The sequence below is a fragment of the Chamaea fasciata genome, unplaced genomic scaffold (genome assembly GCF_029207755.1).
Source record: "Chamaea fasciata isolate MVZ Bird 193981 ecotype frontalis unplaced genomic scaffold, bChaFas1.0.hap1 SCAF_9, whole genome shotgun sequence".
NCBI lineage: Eukaryota > Metazoa > Chordata > Aves > Passeriformes > Sylviidae > Chamaea > Chamaea fasciata.
The window spans coordinates 7,186,088-7,207,656 of NW_027094094.1; the positions used below are offsets into that span (position 1 = coordinate 7,186,088).

Genomic DNA, 21,569 nt, shown 5'->3' on the forward strand with positions numbered 1-21,569 from the left:
GACTGAAACAAAAAAAAAAAAAATGCCAAGAGACAAAGCCACTTCAGAACATTTGAAGGGCACGGTGGAGAAGATGGGGCAGAGAAGGAACATCAGTGCCTGAGAAGAAAACAGAATCTTCACCTGGAGGAAAGAGCATCATTCTTTTGCCAATCTGATGAACACAGAAAACCCTTTCTTTCCAAAGAAGAAAGTTACAAAGGGATGGACCTGAGCTGTTTGTGGAGCTCAGCTCTGAAGGGATCCAAGACACAATTACAAGCCTTTGGGAAGAACTTGACACTGTGTGTTGACAGAGTTGCCATTAAATTATTAAAAGCAGAAGGAGGTAAACAAAGCCAAAGGTTGTACAGAATAATTCCGATTTCAGATAGCTGAAAAAATTTCAGAGCCATGGAGAGTGGTTTTCAGAAATGCAATGTAAAAGCAGACAGTGAGAGAGGGTGCTTGTGCTTTTCTGAAAGCCTAAAAAGCTTTCTCAGAAGGGTTTGCATTTTTAGGGGATTGTTTTTATGGGGTTTTTGTTTGTTTGTTTGCTTGTCTGTTTAAGAAAGCAGGAACATTTCAGTAACACAAATTTGGATTCTGGAAGAAGAATTCTCCCAAATATTAAATACTCATGATATGTTTGAAGATATGTAACACTATAGTCAGAATGAACACACACATATCTAGATTTTAAGGATTCTTACAAAGCTATATTGTGGCCTTTGAGCCACAGTGGAGGATTTTATAACTCCTTAAGACATTTTTTAACAGGCATAGTCACAACTTGCAATGAAGAAGATGGAGCATGAAGACGATGTAAAATCTCTGGCCCATTTAATATAAATGAGGGATTAAGGCATGGAAATGCATTTTCACTGATATTCCTCAACATGGCTAAAATGTTACATTCACTGACATTTTCAGACTACAGTGGACAGAAGAATGGAGCACCTTTGGGATTCTATGGTCTGGGCAACTGAGAATGAAGCAGAAGCTGCTGAATGAAAAATGGCTACTTGAAGAAGAAAAAAAAAAGAAAATAATAAAAAAATCAAACATCTACTAAGCCCAAATAATAAAAAAATACCAGTAAATTGAATATACTAGTAAAACATTTACCAAGAAAAGGAAAATGACACTGATAAGTAGAGTCAAGAACAAATTTTGTGACCGCTGTTATATGAAAAGTCACAGAGTTTGGATACCCGCCAGCAAATAATTTGGTTTGGTTGCTGTTTTTATAAATTGTGTCTCCACTTGTGGTATAAAAAATGAACACCTAGCACTATGAAATGAACCTGATACTAAATGACTTAGCAACTAAAATACGCTCAGCACTCTAACAGTGAATGATATTTTTAGATCAGTAAAGAGCTCTGAGTACTCTCTGTACATTAATTAATTAATCTTAAATATTCCCATGTTATTAGTAAGGTTAATTTTATCACGCCTAAGTATTCACTTTGGAAACTTTTTTTGGCCACGTTTCCACCACCTATTTAGAAGCAGAAACAAAACTACCTGTATTAATATATTGAAAAGATTTTTATACCTGACAATTTGGCTCTTAGTGCTTTGGGAAGGGAAGGGGAAGAAGAGACTTACAGGAGTATTGACAAATTTCATGTTTGAGAAGAAGCTTTAGGAAACAGATAATTTGTGTAGAGTTCTTTCATGAAAACATCTGTGCTGGTTATCCTAAACATTATGTTCTAAAACTATGTTTATTTTTTCTCAATTATATTTTATAACTGAATGTCTTAAGAGACCATCAGGACTCCACATGAAAAAAGAAATTTTGCTTCATGCTAATTCCTAAAAATCATATAATAAAAGTGACTTTTTTAAAAAAAAACTGACCTCAGAATAATTGTTAAAAAGACACAGACCCTCACTAGAATAAGGTGTTTCTGATATCTTTAGGTCCTGAAGTCTATTTGAAGAGCTCCATCTTACTTTTTTCTTGCTTCTTGTCTAATGAAAGGTCTTTTAGAAAAAGGCATTTGTTAAAATTGGAAAATAGCATAGCTAAGCATTGTTTTGATAATATCATAAAAAGAGAAACACTTATTGTTAAGTGAGTAGCAATTCTGTCAAAATTCATATTCTTTCCGTATTATTAACTCTGATCTTACATGTAAGAACTCCTACAGAAAAATATACTAGAAAAGGAAGATACAAAAGGACAGGAGATGCCCCATCTTCTGTCTTGGACATGCTGAAAATACTGATACTCAATTGATAATAATTGATAACAACTGATAGCTGACAACATTTTCTATACAGTGTTTCAAGCACACTTCTATATCCTCACTCAGAAAGACAAACACATTTAAGATTTTATTTCTGTAGAAATGGCTGTTATTACGTACATAAACAGTCACTGAGTCTGCATATTATTCAATATAATGTGTGAGAATATCTGAGGAAACTGAGGGAATATATAGGCACACACACACATACATACACACATTTGTTTGAAAAATAATTGTTTGGTTTGCCCATCAGTCCTCCTCTGGCTTTTAGAAAAAGGCTATTTTTAACATATCAACAAGAGCACAGAAATGTTGTTTCAAGACACAAACAAGTTTCAGCATACATGACCAAGCCTGGGACAATATTAGGCCCTTTTCAGCCTCCCAATAAATTTCAGAGAGACACTAGAATTCCAACTACGTGTACAAGATGATGATTTTCCAAATCAGAAATACCTGCAGCCATAGAAATGGCCACATGCGGCCACAGAGGCAGTCATATAGAAATATAAACAATCCTTATGAAAGTAAAATTGCATTAAATAAGGAAAAGCTGAAACAACATATGTATGGCCCTGAGTTATACAAGCCCAGATTCTGCAAGAACTATTTTTTTTTTTTTTTTGCCATCTTTGTCCTTTGTTGTTAGTATTTAATGAGGAAGTACAACTGGAGACAGCATGGGAAGTTCTGGCCACCTGCAGACACCACTGGGCTTGTTATTATTTGTTATAAGCACCTAAGATAGCCTTGGATGTTCCATACTTTATTCTAGATCTGAAATAAGTATCAGCAAGTACAGTTTTTCAGGTAATGCTGCACCTTAGAGGGTGGAAAAAACACAGTTAATTTATTTCATTTTTCCCAGGAATGTCAAACATTTTGAACAGGACAACTTTGCTTATAAAAAAGAGGGATTGTAAATTACCTTTAACAGAGAATTTTTCTTTATTGTCAAGAAACCTTTTAGATGCTTTTTAAAAAACTGGTAATGAAACTAGGTACACAATAATTTTGTAATTTATATGAATACTAGGAAAGTTATTATGCATGAAGATTGAACATCTGTTAAAGTGATCCCAAACTAAAATTCTTACCATCAGGATTCCAGCCTCTACATTAAATTCTTTAGAAAATAATTACTGCTGCAGATTTTACACATAAAAAATTCCATGCCCCAATCTGAATTTGTCAAAATGCACTTGATTTGGGAAGATGAGAGGAAACTCTATGTATAAAAAGAGCAGTCATCTATGAAAATTCTCAAATCAGATGAATTTGAATGTTCCTTAATGGTAAATTCATGCCTTAACACGTCAAGAAATTGTCCTTTTTATTAAATAATTTTATTAGTGGGAACATACTGATAACCTTTTTTTTTTTTTTTTTGTACAGGTGAACAAACATTTCATTACATTTCATAGGAATGTAATGAATGGAAGCAAATATTCTGAAGTGTGCAAATTCAATTTAAGTAGTTTCAGGATTGTATATAAATGTAGAAATACAAAGAGGAACTGAAGTACTAAACCCATGTTACCATGGACAGGCTATCTCATATTTGGAATAGTAATTTGTAGCTGCTGGATTTCCCTCAGCAGAATCCACAGCCTGAGGAGGGGGAGGTTGAATCCTGACAATCAGAACTTCACTGGGGCTTACTTACCAGAACAGCATTTACTCATCTATTTTTCATCCAATATAAATCACATTAAGAGTAAAACAGGCCATTCAACATTTTCTGACTCTAAGAAGGGGTTCAAAGTTATATTGGAGAACAGAGTTTAAAAAAAATATGGCCTTTTCTTGACACAATCACGATGGGACTGTTCATAAAATTTCTCATCTGATGTACAGTGGTCGTTACCAAAAGGTTTGCACTTGTCAACAACTAACAAATGTAGTTATCAGACATTTATTCCATTTATACCTTCCAAAAAGAAAGCTTTGGTATAAAATGTGTTTTAAAACTTCTTGTTTTCACATGTGGCCATCATATAAGTATTTTTATTTACTTCATTATTATAGGAATTTACTAATTTGCATGCAATCAGGGATCCTGGGAGAAGAAAGATACTTCAGAAGAAAAATTCTCAGAGTGAAGGGAAATGCTGAATGATCCCATGACAAACATGCTTTCCTTGTACAGTAAAATAACATTTTTTACCTGAAAACACAGTCAAATGGCTGATTGTTATTTGCCTATCTTTAGTGTCGCAATAAAATATTTTAATCCCTTTAAAACTCACACCTGATTTTCAAGTATTTTTCAGACTCTGGTTGAGATACGGAGGAATGTAATCCTGTACAAGTGAGCACAGTCAAAACTCTCCTACAGGACTGGATGGTCTTTCCGTGGATGGGGTTCCCAGTCCACTCAGTAAACACACACTGTATATTTCTTATGGGAAATCCTTAGGCTGAGGATAATAGAGAGTTTGGAATACATTCCAGTCAAGTGGCTCTTTCCTTTTCCTAAGTGTATGCATCATGTAAACCAGTCCCATCGGTTTATATTCACTTGAACAGATTAACTTTAAAACTGGCAGAAAGGGTTGTTTTCAAAGGACAATTTTTTCACTAGGCTAAGAAGCACTGGTTCAAAGTTCCCAACAGAACCTTTAAAGACGAATTTTTAAAGTTTTAGGTTATATGAGGTCAGAATAGGCAATAAAAGTCACAAGATTGTGATGGCATCATTTTAAGATAATAATCTTATTTTAAGATATGAAAATACTGAAACAATCATGCCAGTATAAGAAATAATTATACCATAATTCATAAGTGCATAATTTATCAAAACAATAGAGCAGTCATGGTTAGATGCAACCTAATACTCCTGTATCAGATATTAACTACATACTGTACAATTGTTCCTTTTTAATAATTATTTTTACATTTAGTCCTCATCCAAATTAAGCTGAGTACTTCTATGTATGAATGGCTTTAGGAAATAAACACAACTCACAACAGGGCTTTATTACTGCTACTGCACCACCATGGCATGCAAGTAACTATGTAGTCAACTATAAACAGTAAAATGTCATCATCTTTCTGAAATAAAAAGAACATAAAAAATACAGATATAGTAGTAAACATCAATTATCTTTTTTATATCTTTCATATTTACCAAAAGTCTATCATTGCATGAGACATTTATACCTCTGTATCACTCTCCTGTACTAGGATGGTGGCAAATTTGGAGTTGAGAAACTATACTTTCAACAAGCTTGTACAAAACTACTGGTTTCATATTACACTCTGTTAGTGTATAATGCATAAATGAGAATATGAGACATCTGCTACCTGCCCCTTAGCATTCTCTTACTCTTTTCTATGTTCATGAATTTTGAGTAAATAAAAGGACCCAGGGCCATTAAAGCTGGTTATCTGTTGTGGTTACTGAGCCCCCAAAAGACTCAAGTCCTTCACAAAGGAAATTCTTTCATCTGCTTTTTGTTGTTGAGCTCTGATTGCGTGAGGTCCCATACTGGTTGTGGGATTTGACAACTAATGTTGGAAGCAAGTTGGATTTTTAAACATTTATTTGTTTATTCATGCAGGGTAATTCCTTAACAGGTGCTAAAGTGCCAATGAGATGGAATTCTGCAGTTTTGAGAAAAAAAAAATACCCATATCTTATTATAAAAACAAGAGCCCAAGTGCCAACTGGGATTAATTTCTTCTGCTTACAGGTCAGGACAATATATAGAAGATAGCAAATTTCAATATTGAAATGGGAGCAAGTTGAATTACAGCATGTTCAACTCTCCTTAGATTTACAGTTTTGGAGACCTTGGGGAAAAATACTGTAAAGCAGCTTTTCCATGCTCAATTAATTTTGCTGACCATTTAGCTGACATGGAGGACCCTCTTTGTAAAATACCCCTAATTCAGGACAAACTCTGAGGTACAGAAAAGAACGCCCACCTATCACTCTTCAGCAGACCAAATTATGTTTATGAGGTTTTTTTCAATGTAAAGAAAAATAATCATTAAATGCTCAAGTATCATAGTATTTAATAGAATTATCTTTCAAATATGACATGTGGTGTTCTTGAGGTTCCTTTGCTAAATCAAAAGCTGCCTAACTCTTCTGGGCAATGATAAAAAAACCCACCTAAATCCAAATGATTCTCTTTAGTTCCTGCTTGCTGGAAAGAAATCTTAATGCCAATTACAAGGAAAGAACTGTACAATTCCCATTGTTACATTAAGCTATACAAAAATTTCCTTTAGTTTCTTGGAATTTGCTCAGTTTTCAGTAACACAATTTGCTTCTACATTACAAAAAATAAAATTTTTCCTAGTTCTGTCCAAGGATTTTCTCTGCTCTGATATGCTCAGGATTAAGAATGCTCAGAATTTTATTTTGTATTTTGTTGATACCAGGATCCACTCATTTTATTAAAGCTCATCAAGCAGACTCATACCTACCACAAGTTTGTTCTGCTTTGGGGGAATAGCAGGCTGTATGACTATAACAGAGCACAGTACCTCATGTGTTCATTCATAGATTTGCCTCCATAAAAACTGAGGCTGTAGTAGAGCTTTCAATGGAAGCCATTTAAAAAGAAAACATTACAGAATATACAATTGCAGTTTTTGACTCTCAGACACAGGTTCCTTGACGTGTTGAAAGGTGATGTTTTCGATTTCTGACTCCTGAACTCTTATCTTTACAGTCCGCAGGCTTCTGTTGTGAAATGTCTATCAGAGCACTTGCAATTGCAAGACCTGTAAGATAAATAAAGGGAAAAACAAAATTTAATGCTCAGCTTTCCTGAGAAGAATTCCAGAGCAGCGTGATGGTTTCTTTCAAGCCAAGTTTATGTACTTTCCCAGAAGTGATCAGTTTTATTTCAGAGTTAGATAACAAGTTCTCACTTTCTTAAATGCTACTTGGTAACAGTGAAGAAACAGTGGAAGGCAAAAAATGCAGGTAAGACACCAGACTGGAAATAAGAAGAACTGAGTTCCATTTGTGTCTCTTATTGATTTGCTGTGTGATCTTAGCATGATCTCTCTTTATGACCATTTTCCTGGTTATGTGGACCAGAAGCTTTCTGACATGAAATTTCTCGTATTAAATGTATGTGCATTGCATTTAGAAATGGATAAAACCATCAAATCAAAAAATAAGAGAGAAACAAAAACAGCAGTTAGGGTAACATTGTACCCCTGAATATTTGCCTTTGCAAAAATTTTTTAATATATCTATGCCTCTTCAATTGGGGAATATTCAGAGGTTAATATTTACCACAAAAAGATATAAAATATCTTTCTAGAAAACACAGATCTGTAAACAAGTAGTGAACAATGATGGCCTGAGTAAATTCTAAATGTTTTCAACTCAACCAAACTCTTCTGTTTTGGATTCTGGTTAGTTTGTTGATATTTCATGACCTGTTGTAATCTTAACAGGGTATTGCCAAGGGCATAGACCGGCAAGCTTAGGAATCATAGAAACACAGAATATTCTGAGTTGGAAAGGACCCAAAAGGATGATCAAGTCCTGCTTCTGGCCCTGAACAGGACAATACCAAGAATCCCACCACATGCAGTGTCCACATCCTTCCGGAGCTCTGTCAGTGCTGTGATCACTGCCCTGGGGAGCCTCTTCCAGAGCCAACCACCCTCTAGATGATGAATTTTTTTCTAATATCCAACTTAACCTCCCCTGACACATCTTCAGGCTGTTCCCTTGGGTCCTGTCACTGATCACCACAGAGCAGAGATCAGTGTTTGACCCTGCTCTTCCCCTCGTGAGGAAGCTGTAACTGCACTGAGGTCTCCCCTTAGTCTCCTCCAGGCTGAACAGACCAAGTGACCTCAGCCACTCCTCATTCAGCTTCCCTTCTAGACCTAAGAAGCCAATATTTTAAGAATTTACTCTTCCATTTGCTTGCTACTGCATCCTTTCTAGAAATCAGTGACTTCTAAAACGCTGTGATAAACAACACACTTAATACATGGTAGTTCCAGGTTTTTAAATTCACACAGGTGATATTGGGATCAAATGGATTAGGAGTATTCACATCATTTATAAGTTCTACTGCAAACAAACCACAAAACCCACACCTACATATACCCAAAATGTAGGTAAGGATGGTGCTGGTTCTCCACGCTGCCCAAAACATTTCATTCTCCAACCAATAACACCACTACTCTCCAAGGAAACCTTTGAAAATACTTTCCACCATCTTTAACAGGCAGTCTCTATTTCTTATCTCCAGCCAATATCAAACTCAATTTATCCATTACACAGAATCCAATTTTGCAATACTTTTCAGGCAATCTCTCATTACAGCACTTAACTACTAAGAAAGTGTGCAAAAATTGTTTTTCACAAGGAAGTGTTCCTACATTCTTTCATAATGTAAGATATATGGTCAGATTCAGTTCAGGTTTCCAGCATCCTAAAAAATCTACAGTATTGCACACTAGTAACATTACCTTTCTTCAATCACAAACAAGTTGCAAGAATTGATTAATGTTTATCCAGCTGTTTAAAAATGCATGATACTGTAAAACAATAAGCACAATTATCATTGATACATTTCGGGATATGTAAGAGCCAAGATTAATCAAGTAGTTTTTTCTCACATACACAAATATTTCCTGGCATGAGCCAGTGATGCTTAAAATTGGACTTTGACAAATTAAATTGTTGAAATCTTTGAGGCACCTTTCAAGTTTAAGCAGTATCTGGTATTAGCACATTCAGGGATAAAACCTAAATAACATTTTGATGATTGCTTACATGTCACCACATCTTCAACAGCTAGGCTTAGGGCCTATGCTAAACAGAGGGAGCATTATTAGCAACCAGATTTTTTAATTTAATGAGCTATTGTAAAATATATTTGGACGTATAAAGCTAACCTCACTTAATAGAACAACTAACAAAAAGGAATCCTTATGTCTAGCACTGGATACCGGGATGTACTGGCATGTTGATAGAATGCCATTAAAATCAGGTCACTACAGAAGATCATTTGTCAAAACGCCACACAAATCATCTGATGAAATTCATTTGTTATGTTCTCTACACTCAGCATAGTTCCTCGTTATCAAAGCAATACAATTAACTGGGGGAACAATTCATTATTTCAGACTGGCAGTCTAAAGGAATTTCATTTACCAAGTGAAGCTTGTACACAGACACTTCGAGCAAGGAGAATTTACATCAAAATACAACAGAAGGAAATGCTGTGGCTTAAATATTCATAAAAAACCCCCCCAAACCCAAAACATTCCCTTGATTTTACAGGGTTTTTTTAATCTAAATAACAAATATGAATACATTTACAGTCATTGAAGTTGGAACTGCAAATTGTACAGTACTCTAGATGCGTTACCTCAACTCCTAAGTTATTACATTTACCTGGCTTCTCTGAATGCTGCTGTTTAAATATCCTACCTAACATCCAAACTTGTATTTTCCAAATCAGTACATGGTCTCTGGTTGCTTCTGACTCTTGAGCAGCATGGCAGAAAGGAACAGTGGAATCAGTAAAGATCCCACATGGAGACTCAACAGGTCACCTCTAATTTCTGGAAATTCAGTCTTGGTTGTGGAACCAGCCCCATTTTTAAATTTAGTTGGTTTTTCTACTAAATGTTCTAGAAGTCACCAGACCTAGTTCTATGCAGCTCAAAAAATTTCTAGCTTGTTTTAAAGATATGTGTGTATAAGTTATTAAGAAGTGACCCCAGTCAAATTGTAAGTGGAAAGTATATTTTTGTAAGAGATAATTGCACCCACAAAGAGGAAAACACCAGAGGAAGCAATATGAACTTGGTTATCTTTAGCAGAACTATTGTCTTTCCTAATGGAAGTTTAATGGTACCAGTTTATTTTCAGGAAGTCTCTAATCATAAAATTACTGGGGTGTGACCATTTTTTTTTTTTTACAATAATGCAAAGCTATTAATAAGTTGAGGGATAAAATACGGCAAATCAAATGAGATTACCTTGAAAAGTGCAATCACATTATATACAAACAGCCCCTTAATCCTGCATTCAAACAAGAGCATCTGAAGAAGTCATTCATTCTGAGATGCTCTCCTCCCAGCCTCTGTAAAAACAGGCAGTACTATATATTTTAATTTTGCAGCAAAACAGCTTCATTAGGCGTGAAAGGTTAATTGCAGGTTTAAGTGCAGTTCAGGGAACAGTGCACGGGTCTGTGGTGAATAGCACAGTCTGCTACAGGAAGGCTGAGTGCTATAAACTGTTTGCCCTGCTGAAATGTTTTACTACCTCATTTACTAACTGTCTTCTTTTACTGCTTGTATTTGTAGTTCTTCTAAACCTTTAATAGCTACAGTTTTATTTCACTGTAATCAGATTTAAATGGAAATACCCATGCTGGGATGTTTAAACATTTTTCCTCTGATTGTATACAACTACATTTGAACTGATGTAAGGCTACACTATCTCTAAAAGTAGAAAAAAAAAAATCCCTACATTGAAAAAATTAGTCTTACATGATGGTGTGCATATTTAAAACCTCTTTTTTTCTCGTCTATTGTTCATTTTAATGAGAAATGCATGGAATTCTTACTATCTCTTTTGTTAAAAGTAAGGGAACAAAGAATGACCTCAGATTTGTGCTTAGGCAGGTAACTGGAAATGTTGCCATCCAATTTAAATATCCATTATTCAGACATAACATTTGGATAGATGTCTTCATTTGATTAAATTTCTACATGTCATTGTTATGCAGATTCAGAACATTCAGAAACCTGAAGACAATAAAATAACTACAAGTCAGGTAGATCAATTAGATTTGTTTGGCATTTTAACCAAAATTATAGTCATTGTTTAAGGTGACTTTAAGCAATGAAAATAAAATGCCAGCTGCCATAGAGAGAGACTTAAAAAGAAAAGACTGGGTAAACACGACATTATTAAAGTCACAGCTTCACTCTTCAGTGCCCAAAAGTCTTTGTGCTCCTTCCATCTGTGGATTCTTTAAAGACTGGCATGACCGTACAAGCCCACCTCATAGTGGACAGACTCCTTTTATCATAAAGGATCTCTAACCCAAAATAATGCCATTGTGGAAGACTCACCACCCATGGAAACCTACAGAAATGGATCTGACCTGTTTGAAGATACACCAAAAGATGAGAATCACAGACTGAGGTGCCTCATGAAAGTCACCATAGCACATGGTGAAGCCAATGAAGGCAATTTCATGTTCATCAATAAAATTACCAGTTATAATATAGGGAATTTGAATGAATTCTGCCATTTTTCAATATTTTGAGTCTATAAAAATACTGTTTGATAAGTACACACTGTATATCATATGTGAATTAACGGTATATGCATATATACACAAAAATTATAATAAAATGTAACATAAATGTGCCATTATGTAACAATTCTGTTAATATACACACACATGAGTTATATACAACCCCCCCAAGTTAATAATGAAGTTTTGTTTAACCTATTTCTTAATTTGAAGAAACAGATCCCATTGACCATAACGTTTATGGAATGAACACATTTATTCTCCACAGAAAAAGATATGTTTATTATAGTGTCTATAATAGTGGGGGAACATAATATTTCAGAAGGAACTAGAAGATTGTTACTAGGCAGTGTTTCTGAGTACCCATGGAAAAAAAATCTCTCATTTTCCATGAGATACTGTGCTAGAAATAGTCATATTTAATTTAGCTGTTTAGCAATAGTTTCACGATTTTCTGGTTGTTCCTGTGTTCTCAACCAAACTGTCTCCAAGCAGATCAGCTCAGGCTTAATTTCCATGGCTGAAAAGGCCAGCCTGTTCTTTGGGCTGCATACTCCTCTGCGATGGATCAAGTCTTGTTGGGAGATATCCAAAAGGCACATAAAACAGAACCAGAACAAAATTTGGTATTTAAAAATGTGATGCAAAGGGCCCGCTCCAAAGCAAGTACAAATCTGACACTCGGGTACTTTCCACGAGGAAAATTAAGAGTCATCTGAAGTTCAAGACTGTATATGGCTAGAAGAACACAACAGATCTAAGTTCATTTCCAAGTCAGAAAATAGTCAAATCCTTCATGTGTATCCGAGTTTCCTGGTCTGGCAGGTGTGCCTAGACAGTATCCAGAGATCGCTGACTTAGTCACAGAGAAAAATAATCATAAGCATCTGCCAAGAACAATAAGTGTCTTCAGAGCCTGTCCTATTGAATGTTTGGTTTTTGTTTTTTTTTTTTTTTTTTTTGAATTAGATTATTTTTAAAAAGACAAGCTGACAGCACCTCAAATTCACAGTCTTTTTATGGGCTTCTCTTCCTGTTTGGTGCATGAATGTGTATTTTAAGTTGACACCGCTCTTACTTTTGGAAAGATATATTAAACAAACTAAACTAACTAGGAAATTACTTTGGGCAAGTAACCCCATCATTTTTTTTCAGTGATAATTTTTGCAAGATGGGAAGACAGCCAAGAGGCCAGGAGGTATGTTTTCCTTTTCTTTTGCATATAACTTAATTAAATAAGTAAAATACGAGACAGAGCTTAAACCATAACAATAATAAACTAAATAATGATAGTGTGGAATTAAATAGCCACACACTAGTAGAGAGAAGATGTCATGCTCCTTTTTATTACACCTTTGCTATTTAGCAATAAGGGCTATCTATAAGGGACTAAGAAATTCTTATTCCCAGAACAGACTTATAAATTACCTGCTGTCAGTTTGTGGGAAATCCAGACTATACAATAGAGGCTCTTTGAAGCAATGTTCAGCCTTTCCCAAATTTTCTCACTGTGGAAAGGAAATGGTCCTACATATTTGTGTGAAATATTTGTGTTCCACAGGGCCAGTAGTGATTTTTTTTTTTTTAAATGCTGTCAAGCAGTTCTCCTTCCCTTTCAGAGTGAGATATCCATAGTTGGGTCTGAAATCCAGGCCTGCACAACATCTGGTGCCTTTCAACCATCCAACCTGCCAGTGACTAAGAGACAGTACAGCTCATTTGGCCTCTCTGGATATGGACACGGGGAAGTTGACAATGCACTTGGAGATGCTTCAAACAGTGCCCTGGTGAAGTGGACCCATCCCACTTCAGCAATGGAATAAGGCAATCTCACATTGACCATAGGAAGCTTTTTTCCTCCCATCCTCTTTTCTCAACTCAAGCCCTCCTGGAACACAAGAACCATAAAACCATTAAATTGTTTAGGTTGGAGAAGACACTTATGATCATGGGGGTCCAACCACTAGTTTAAGACTGCAAAGTCCGCCAACAAAACCTGTCCCTGAGTGCCACATACACACATCTTTTGAACGCCTCCAGCAATGGTGATTTCACCACTTCCCTGGGCAGCCTCTTCCAGGACTTGACAACTGTTTCAGTGAAGAAGTTTTCCCTAGTAGCCAGTCTAAACCTCCCCTGGTGCAACCTGAGGCCAAATCTTCTTGTGATATTGTTTTTAATGAATGATAACAAAAACACCTAAAAAGGAATAATCTACTTAGAATATGTGCAAATCTCATGCAGATTAATTCCTTGCTGCTCTGCCACTGTATATTACACATCATGCATTAAAATGCAAGTAATTACACATTTTTCTACAATGGACAGTAATATTTGAAACATTTGGATTACATTTTCAGTTTGATTACATCTCACTTCCATTGAATCATTTATCCATATGTTATGGAAAACATCTCTATTCTTATGATGTTGTGCAGCCGTTTAATTTGTTTTCAAGAAAATCACTATAAACTAATTTGCTACTCCACAAGAATTTGGTGAGATGCATTAATCACGCCAGAATCTAATTTGGTCTTGTAAACCTATTTCTGTAGAAGAGAAAAAAGTCTACTTGGAGTACTGAAGAAGCTCTATTTTCACTTACTTTTTACAATAACTGGTTTAATACAAACAAAATCATAATTGTTTTTTTTTCAGAAGTCAGTATCACAGTTATGGCCCAGGTGGGGTTAGTTTATGGACCCTTCTATAGTAATTAGACATGTCTGGATTGCAAAAGTTTCCTCCAGCCTGGCATGCTCGAGATTGCCTGTACAGCATTATTTTACTCTTTGTCTCTATCTTCAGCAAACTTGCTTTTTTACTTGGACCATGGATGCAAATCAGAGCAAAATGAAGATATGAAAGCTGTAAAAAATTCTGAGCTTGAGTCACAGCATTTTAAAAGCTTTTTACCCAAACCTATTCATGCAATTGGAGGCTTTAACCACTGTGATGAAAGTTAAAGCCTCACCATACATCGTGAGAGGAATGAACACCTGTGGGACAGAGATTTATCATCCATATAAACAGAGCGTGATTGGCCATTATTACAGGGCTGAATTACATTTCATGCAATTCAGTAATCAGAATATCTGTGTGTGTGTGAATATCCGTGTGTGAGTATCTGGGAAACAGAGCAGGTTGGAACACAACTGAGCAATCAGGAGAACACTCAGGAGAAAAGGCAGCAGTAGTCTGGGGTTTGCTTCCCTCCAGAGGGGCCTTTCTGGCAGGGGCTGATTTAAAGCAGATCTCTTTCTGTCTGTAGAGGAAATCTGGGATGATAAACCTCACCAGGTGAAATTCAGTTTTTATGAATACCTCCCTAATGTTCCATCTGGGTGATAACATATACTGTCAGATCTGCAGCTTTACTACTCTCCTCCTCAAGACAAAACACACCACCTTAAAGACAATAGGTTTAAGGGCCCAAAAGGGGCCAATTCTGCCCATGCTGGAGATAAAACAATACTACTTACATTACCATTTACTTTTAAGGAGGAAGATTAGAACAATAATCCTCTAAGATTCTTTCTCTCTCTCTTGCATCCTTTATGTTGCAGGTGCCAGGTTTTTTTTCCCCTTGTCAAAACTTTTAGGCTTCTCTTGAGGCTTCTATTTGCAATTACTCAAAAATTGAGGTTTCTATTTGCTATTTAACTGCTGACCTTTTCCCCCTCTATTTTTTCCCATATGCTTTTTGATCACATGTGAAAAACTTAACTTTGGTTCTCTAATTTCCTGATTTTCTATATTAAACCAGAAAGTATTGAATAGGTTCATGCAAAGAAATGATTGTAGTTCACCAGAAATTCAGTAGGATTACAGTTTCATCAGCAGTAGGCATGATATCTGCAGTGCTTTTCCATATAGAATTCTCATTTTAAAGTTTTGCTTTCGAAGGTTTACCAAGTATCGGACTTATTTTCCATTTCTAACACACTGGTGCAATATATCATCACTCTAACCACTGTTTTGACACTAATTTGGTTCTAGCCAAATAGCAATGCCAGTTTTTCAGTATTCTGCTGATGTCCAATTAGACATTTAGATCATCCCCAGCTACATAGCCAGGAGTCACTCTGACAAAACAATCGATCTTGGAAGGGTAACACAGAATTAAGTCAATGGGACAGAAAGTGTGCTGAGAATTTTGAACCATATTTTGAATATCACTAAAGTGACAACTGCAGGGTCCTCAGGATCTCTAAGAGGGGTATTTATAGTTTCAGTACTATTAATGCTTGAGGACAATGAAAAAGAAAAGGAAAATAAAGAAAAATGAAGTCACAAATGCCCTGCTGTCGGTATTTGAGTGGCTCCATCAGCAAATCTAGCATCAGCTTACATAGAAAATTGATTTTTAGTAATTTCAGTAGAAAAGCTTGGTAACAGGCTGAAAATCTCACAGCATAAAAAACCATTTTAACTCCCAGAGATTTCGTACAAATATCTCTACCACAATTATGCTCTGCACTGAAAGAGAGTAATTCTGTATGGGACTCCAGTATAGACAAGCAAGCTACACAACTATTCATTAATTCTTCACTGAATCTTCTATTTTACATTGAAAACACCATGCTCTGACTATAACAGGCAAAATTACACACCTAGACTTGTCAAATTGTATGGAAATAGGTTTCCATTTTAAACACTTCATTACGTACAGTTACTTGGTCCTGAGCAGTCAGTATAGATAAATATCAGTAAAATGATAGTAGAAGAGCATTGTTTCTGCTTGTGTGACACATTCAGATACAGCAAATGCCTGAAACTGATAGTAAAACAATGGCTGCATATCACTGTAAATATATTATATGTCCTAGGCATGTGTCCTAGTTTGGAGAGGAAGAACTGGAAAACTGATAGTCCGCAGTCACAGCTTGCCACCTACCTCTGTATGTACTCACAAGCCAACAAGTAGCACTCATTGTCTCATTCACCCTTCAAATCAATAAAATTTCTTGAAAAAACCCAACTAGGAACACCAAAACCCCAACAATTCTTGTAAAAAAAGATTTCCAAACTATAACTTTAGCCATTTAAAACATTTCTCTAAATGCCTGAGGAAAAAAAAAATGAGAAAGATTCACCAAATTCACTTTTCAGGATCAACATCATTCAGAGATACAGGAGCTATGAAATATTCCTCTTGGGATCTGCCATAAGTCACAGCCTGATTTGCACACTTCCTTCTAATACAACAAAATAAGATTTCTAACTCATGGCCTGTTGAACAGGACTCACGCCAGTAAATGGATGTGGAAAAAAAAGGCACCACCAAGTGAAAGATACAGTCAAGAAAATCTCACAAAGTCCATTTCCCAACAATGGCAGCTCCCTGAAGAGGCACTCAATGAAAAGACACTTTCTGACACTAAAGAGTTACTGCAGCAGCCCATTCTCATCAATATTCATGTGAGTAAGAAATGGCTGAAATGAAACCATGGACAAGAAGAAGTGGTAAGAGATACATAGCGCTTTGGAGTTTTCCAATGTCAGGATGGTTCTTCCAGACAACAGACAAAATTCAGAGCAATTCTGTACATTGTTCCCAATATTTTCATCAAAAATCACTGTGCTGTACAAAGCATCATGCTGTCTTTGTATTTCCAGGATGTGATTAGGAACTAGTTTTCATTTAAGCATTTTCAAAAACACTTTTCTTATGTGAGGAAGGAGAAACGAACCTTCAGCAGGACATTAGAACTCCCTCACTGCAATTGTGCTAAATCTCCCATCTGTTTTTTAAAAGCAGAAATTGCACTGAGGCTTCTATTTGCTATTTAACTGCTGACCTTTTTCCCCCTTCATTTTCTCCCATATGCTTTTCGATCACACGTGAAAAACTTAGCTTTGGTTCTCTTATTTCCTGATTTTCTATATTTCAATTAGACTTTAATGGCCGTATATACAGTGATAATGATCCAAGGGTGTTTTGAATGAAATCTGTTTTGTACTTCCTAACTTCTGAGAACAGCCACAATTTGAGAAACTTTCTTCTGTAGCCCCTGAAGTGCCATCTATAACATAATAATATAATAAACCATGAATCTGCTCTCCCTTGGCTGTGCAACACACCATTCTGTTTCCTACAGCCTGCTGCAGTATGATTTGCAACTATAAATAATTATCCTAAGTTATAAAGGTGTAATATAAAACTATAAAGCAATACCATTAGACACCATACACTCGAGACTCCAAAGAAGCCATAAGAAAACATTGATTTTCATAAAGAACAGGAAAAAAAGGTGACAATGAAATTCACGGTTCATGCTTAGGATTAGTTCATTAAAAGTTTGCTGCAATTTTGCGCGCAAAGAATGAAAATAGCAGGTAATCAGTGGCAAACCACCTTTTTCCTAAAAGGTGGGGCACCACTTTTTATGACATCTATCTTAAAAAGTGAGAGGAAAACAAAAGCTGTGGTGGGAACGGGACTTGACTATGTGTGAAGCTCAGAATCATAAGGTATTATCCCCCAAAAGGGGAAGAGCCAGACTCAAGAGGGATTCATATGAACCTGTGTAAGGTTTGTGTCCAGATGTGTGACCCTGTGAGTTGATTTTTGCTTGTTCTGTCCGGCCTGGACAATACAAGAGGAATATATAGGATTTCCGGCTTTTTCCTGTACTATCCAATGCCTTCCTTCCAAATAGCTCTTCATTTTCCGGTCTTATTTTTGCTGCTTTTTTTTTCTGTTGAGTTTCAGTCAGCACACCATTTAACTGCTTTTAAGAAATATTTAGTACATGGACTTCCAGTAATCAGGAATTTTCTCTGTGAATCTGATGTTAGCTACTAAGACTACTCTAATTCCTTTCTACTTTTTTCATCTCTTTGCATTGTACTAGTGCAAAAAGGTGATATGGGAGTTTAAAAAGTTGCAAACATCCTAAAAAGCATTTATATTATTTGTCCTTCCTATGACTTCCCATTTTAGTGGGCAATCCTTTTCTAAGAAAGATACACATCCCCATTATTTGCAAAGAGACATAAAAATAGATATTCCCATTTGAACTATGACCTAATAATTTCTTTAACAGCAATGAAGTAGATTGTGAATAATGTAAAAGCAGCCAGCCTTATTTCATTATTTGAGTCCCACTTGTGTTTTAAGAATATTTACCTTCAAGAGTTTAAAACTTGTATGCTAACGAGTGCACATTTCTCCTGCAACTTTTCATCTTGGATGTGTTTAATGGTGCTTTCTCTACTCACGCTGCAAAAGGGACAAAAGTGTGTTTTCCTCACTGGGGTGGCCTCAAGGATACAGCTATCTTTGGTGCCGGTGTAAGCTGTGCATGGAACTGCTAAATCCTCTCCAGATCCACTGAGATGGGTTTCAGGGGGAGGGAAGTAAGGGCAGGAACCTCTTGGAAGAACAAACAGCCTCCAGAATGAGGAGGATGGAATTTCTGAGACTGTTACGAGATCTAAAGCTTGGTAGGAGAAATCTGAGCCCCAAAATCCATGGTCTGACTTAAACAAGTTCAATTTTCACACTTTTTTTCCTCCCCCCAAGCATTAGCTCTTTCAAGTCCTATTTTAGTGCTTTCATTTACAAAATCAATGTTTAGTGACCTTTTCATAGTGGTTTAAAAATGAAGACGAGAGATGTGTCCAAGGAAGAGAAACTGTATTAAAATATTGAGCTTGTTATCTCCAAAGTGCTATATACAAATTAACTAATACAGTTACATAACTATATATTCTAATATAGTAATTAGATGGTTTGCCTGGGTTTAGTGCAATGACTGTGCTTCCTAAAGCCACCACTGAATGAGAGTTGGGGTGGCTTCACACTACACCTAACAACTCTCCTTAAAACATAATGTGCTTAACCTTTGTGTATTTCTGTTTGGAAAAAATGTAAGTCTATTTAGAGAACTGACATGATTTGAAAAAAAACACATTTTGAAAGCAAGGTATGTTTTGGGTTATTGAGATACTGCAACACTGGACAAAACCAGAATGGGTTGCCGTTGGCTGGCTGGGATGAGGATGGAGCTATAGACATTTCACCTAGAATGACTCTTGTGTATTGCACAAACGTCACAGCTTCTTCTCAAGAGCAAATAGCACAGAAAATACTTGAAAGCATTTGAGGGAAGGGGCATTCCCTCCACATGGCTGTCCATAGGCTCCCTCCTCCTTTGTGCAAAACCATAAGAGACCAAACAGACTTTTCCTGTAGCTTCCCAGAGGATCACACCCCACAGATACTTGACTTGCATGCCCAGGCTAGATTAGGCACATATTTGTACACCTCTCAGTGTAGTGAAGTCCCAGACACAGTGAGGACTCTCAAACCTTGGGAACAGAAATGATAAAAAAGCGCAGTCATAAACAAAAATCCAACTGGTAGCATCACAGGTACCCGTGGAGCTTTGGAATAACCACAAGAAAGCTGGCACAGTATCACTGGCATGATGTATTCTGAACCAGATTGGAAAAAGCAACCTGGAAAAAAACCAGTATGATTATAATGAATGAGCCTTTTTTCCACATATGAAAGTGCTTCTGACGCTGACAAAAGGAGGAACAATATTTATCATTCTAGGATCTAAGGGGACAAAACAACAATATTAAATCATGGAAGGTTTTGTTTGTGAATTGGCATTGTTTTCTGTCCCTTGTGTTACCAGAATGATAAATGCTTTCCTTTGTGTAGGAAAGAAAAGATACTGCATGTTTATTATACGTATATTTATGCCATAATTTTTGAGATGGTTGGTTAGATTCTCATTAATACAAATATTTATATTAAAGGTGCTAATAAACATTTGTGGGGGTGACGGTGGTTTCCTCCTCTACAGTTTTATTTGAGATTCTCCTTCATGATATTTTAGTTTCTAGGACAGATGAAACAAGATTCAGTTATCACAGTTCTTAGGATAACTGGTGGGAATATTCCAGAAGCACAATGTGATCAAAGTGGATGGAAAAGCAATACCCAAATGACTAAAGGCAAAACTGTGCCAGTCCCAGAATTACAGAAAGAGCTGATATGTATGAGACATACTAAACACTTGCATTTGAATTTTTAATATAGAAAATAAATGTCACAGCATTTTCATGAAGAATCTATTAGTCTTGAGTGCAGCTCTTCTGCTACTCATTGCTATGGTTTATACCTCGTACTTTTTATCCATCTTAACTCCTGCTGAACGCTCAGGCAATTGCAATGTCTGACAGGAGGTTATGGATTTTTTCATATTATCATATTTTTCTTACATTCTATGTTTTCAAAGGCTAGCAGAGAGCATTCCAGTGAGCACATGACAGTTAACACACTTTGTTGCCAATATTTTCAAATGCAAGCAATATCTCCTGGTTTGCACAGTTCAGGATGAATATGGTGCATGACTGTGCCATCTGAAGTGACTCAGCTCTGAGAGCTTCAGGGCTTGGCTCTGCCTTCAGTGCCCTGAGAACACAGGGCTGAATTTTTTAGACAGTAAATACAGAGCACGCAAATAAATATATAAGTAGTAATCTGGTATCCAAAGATATATATGAGCATGACTCCCAGAAGGATTACTTTTAAATGGTATAATTCTGTGCATGCTCTGAGTGCTGGGCAAAAGTTCCTAGAGCACAGCCAACTTTCCTGCACAGATTTCAATTGATAGGTTAGATGCACTTCAGAATAATATTTAAAATCACAGAGAAATGTGCTCTATGTCTGTTAGGTAATACAGCATGCATGGATAGAATGGCTCTTCAGAAGAGCAGATGTTTTTTTTTTTTTGGGTTTTTTTTTTTTGGTTTTTTTTTGTTGTTTTTTTTTTTTTTTTTTTTTTTTTTTTTTTGTTTGTTTGTTTTTTTTTTTTTGGTTTTTTTTTTTTTTTTTTGGTTTTTTTTTTTTGGGTGTAATTGCTGTTCCTGTCACTCAGCCACCTCCTTGAAACCTCCACCAAGGATACAACCTCACTGCTTTTTGTGTAACGTGTGAGCACTGCACCACAGAGCTGGCAACACAAACACCTCTGCACTGCTTTTAAATGTTCATGGGAATAGAAACATACTCTCAGACCTCCCTAACCCACAG

At 36.2% G+C, this 21,569-nt stretch overlaps 1 protein-coding gene across 2 annotated transcripts in view; it reads right to left on the reverse strand.

Annotated features, from left to right (window-relative positions):
• Nucleotides 1–2,460: 2,460 nt before the first annotated feature.
• ATRNL1 (attractin like 1) overlaps nt 2,461–21,569 on the reverse strand; it is a 433,474-nt gene continuing 414,365 nt past the window's right edge. For both annotated transcript variants that reach the window (XM_066190865.1, XM_066190863.1), the window contains one exon: nt 2,461–6,980. In XM_066190865.1, coding sequence (XP_066046962.1) covers nt 6,856–6,980 — 125 coding nt within the window. In that variant the 3' untranslated portion in view covers nt 2,461–6,855. The remainder of the gene's footprint in view (nt 6,981–21,569) is intronic.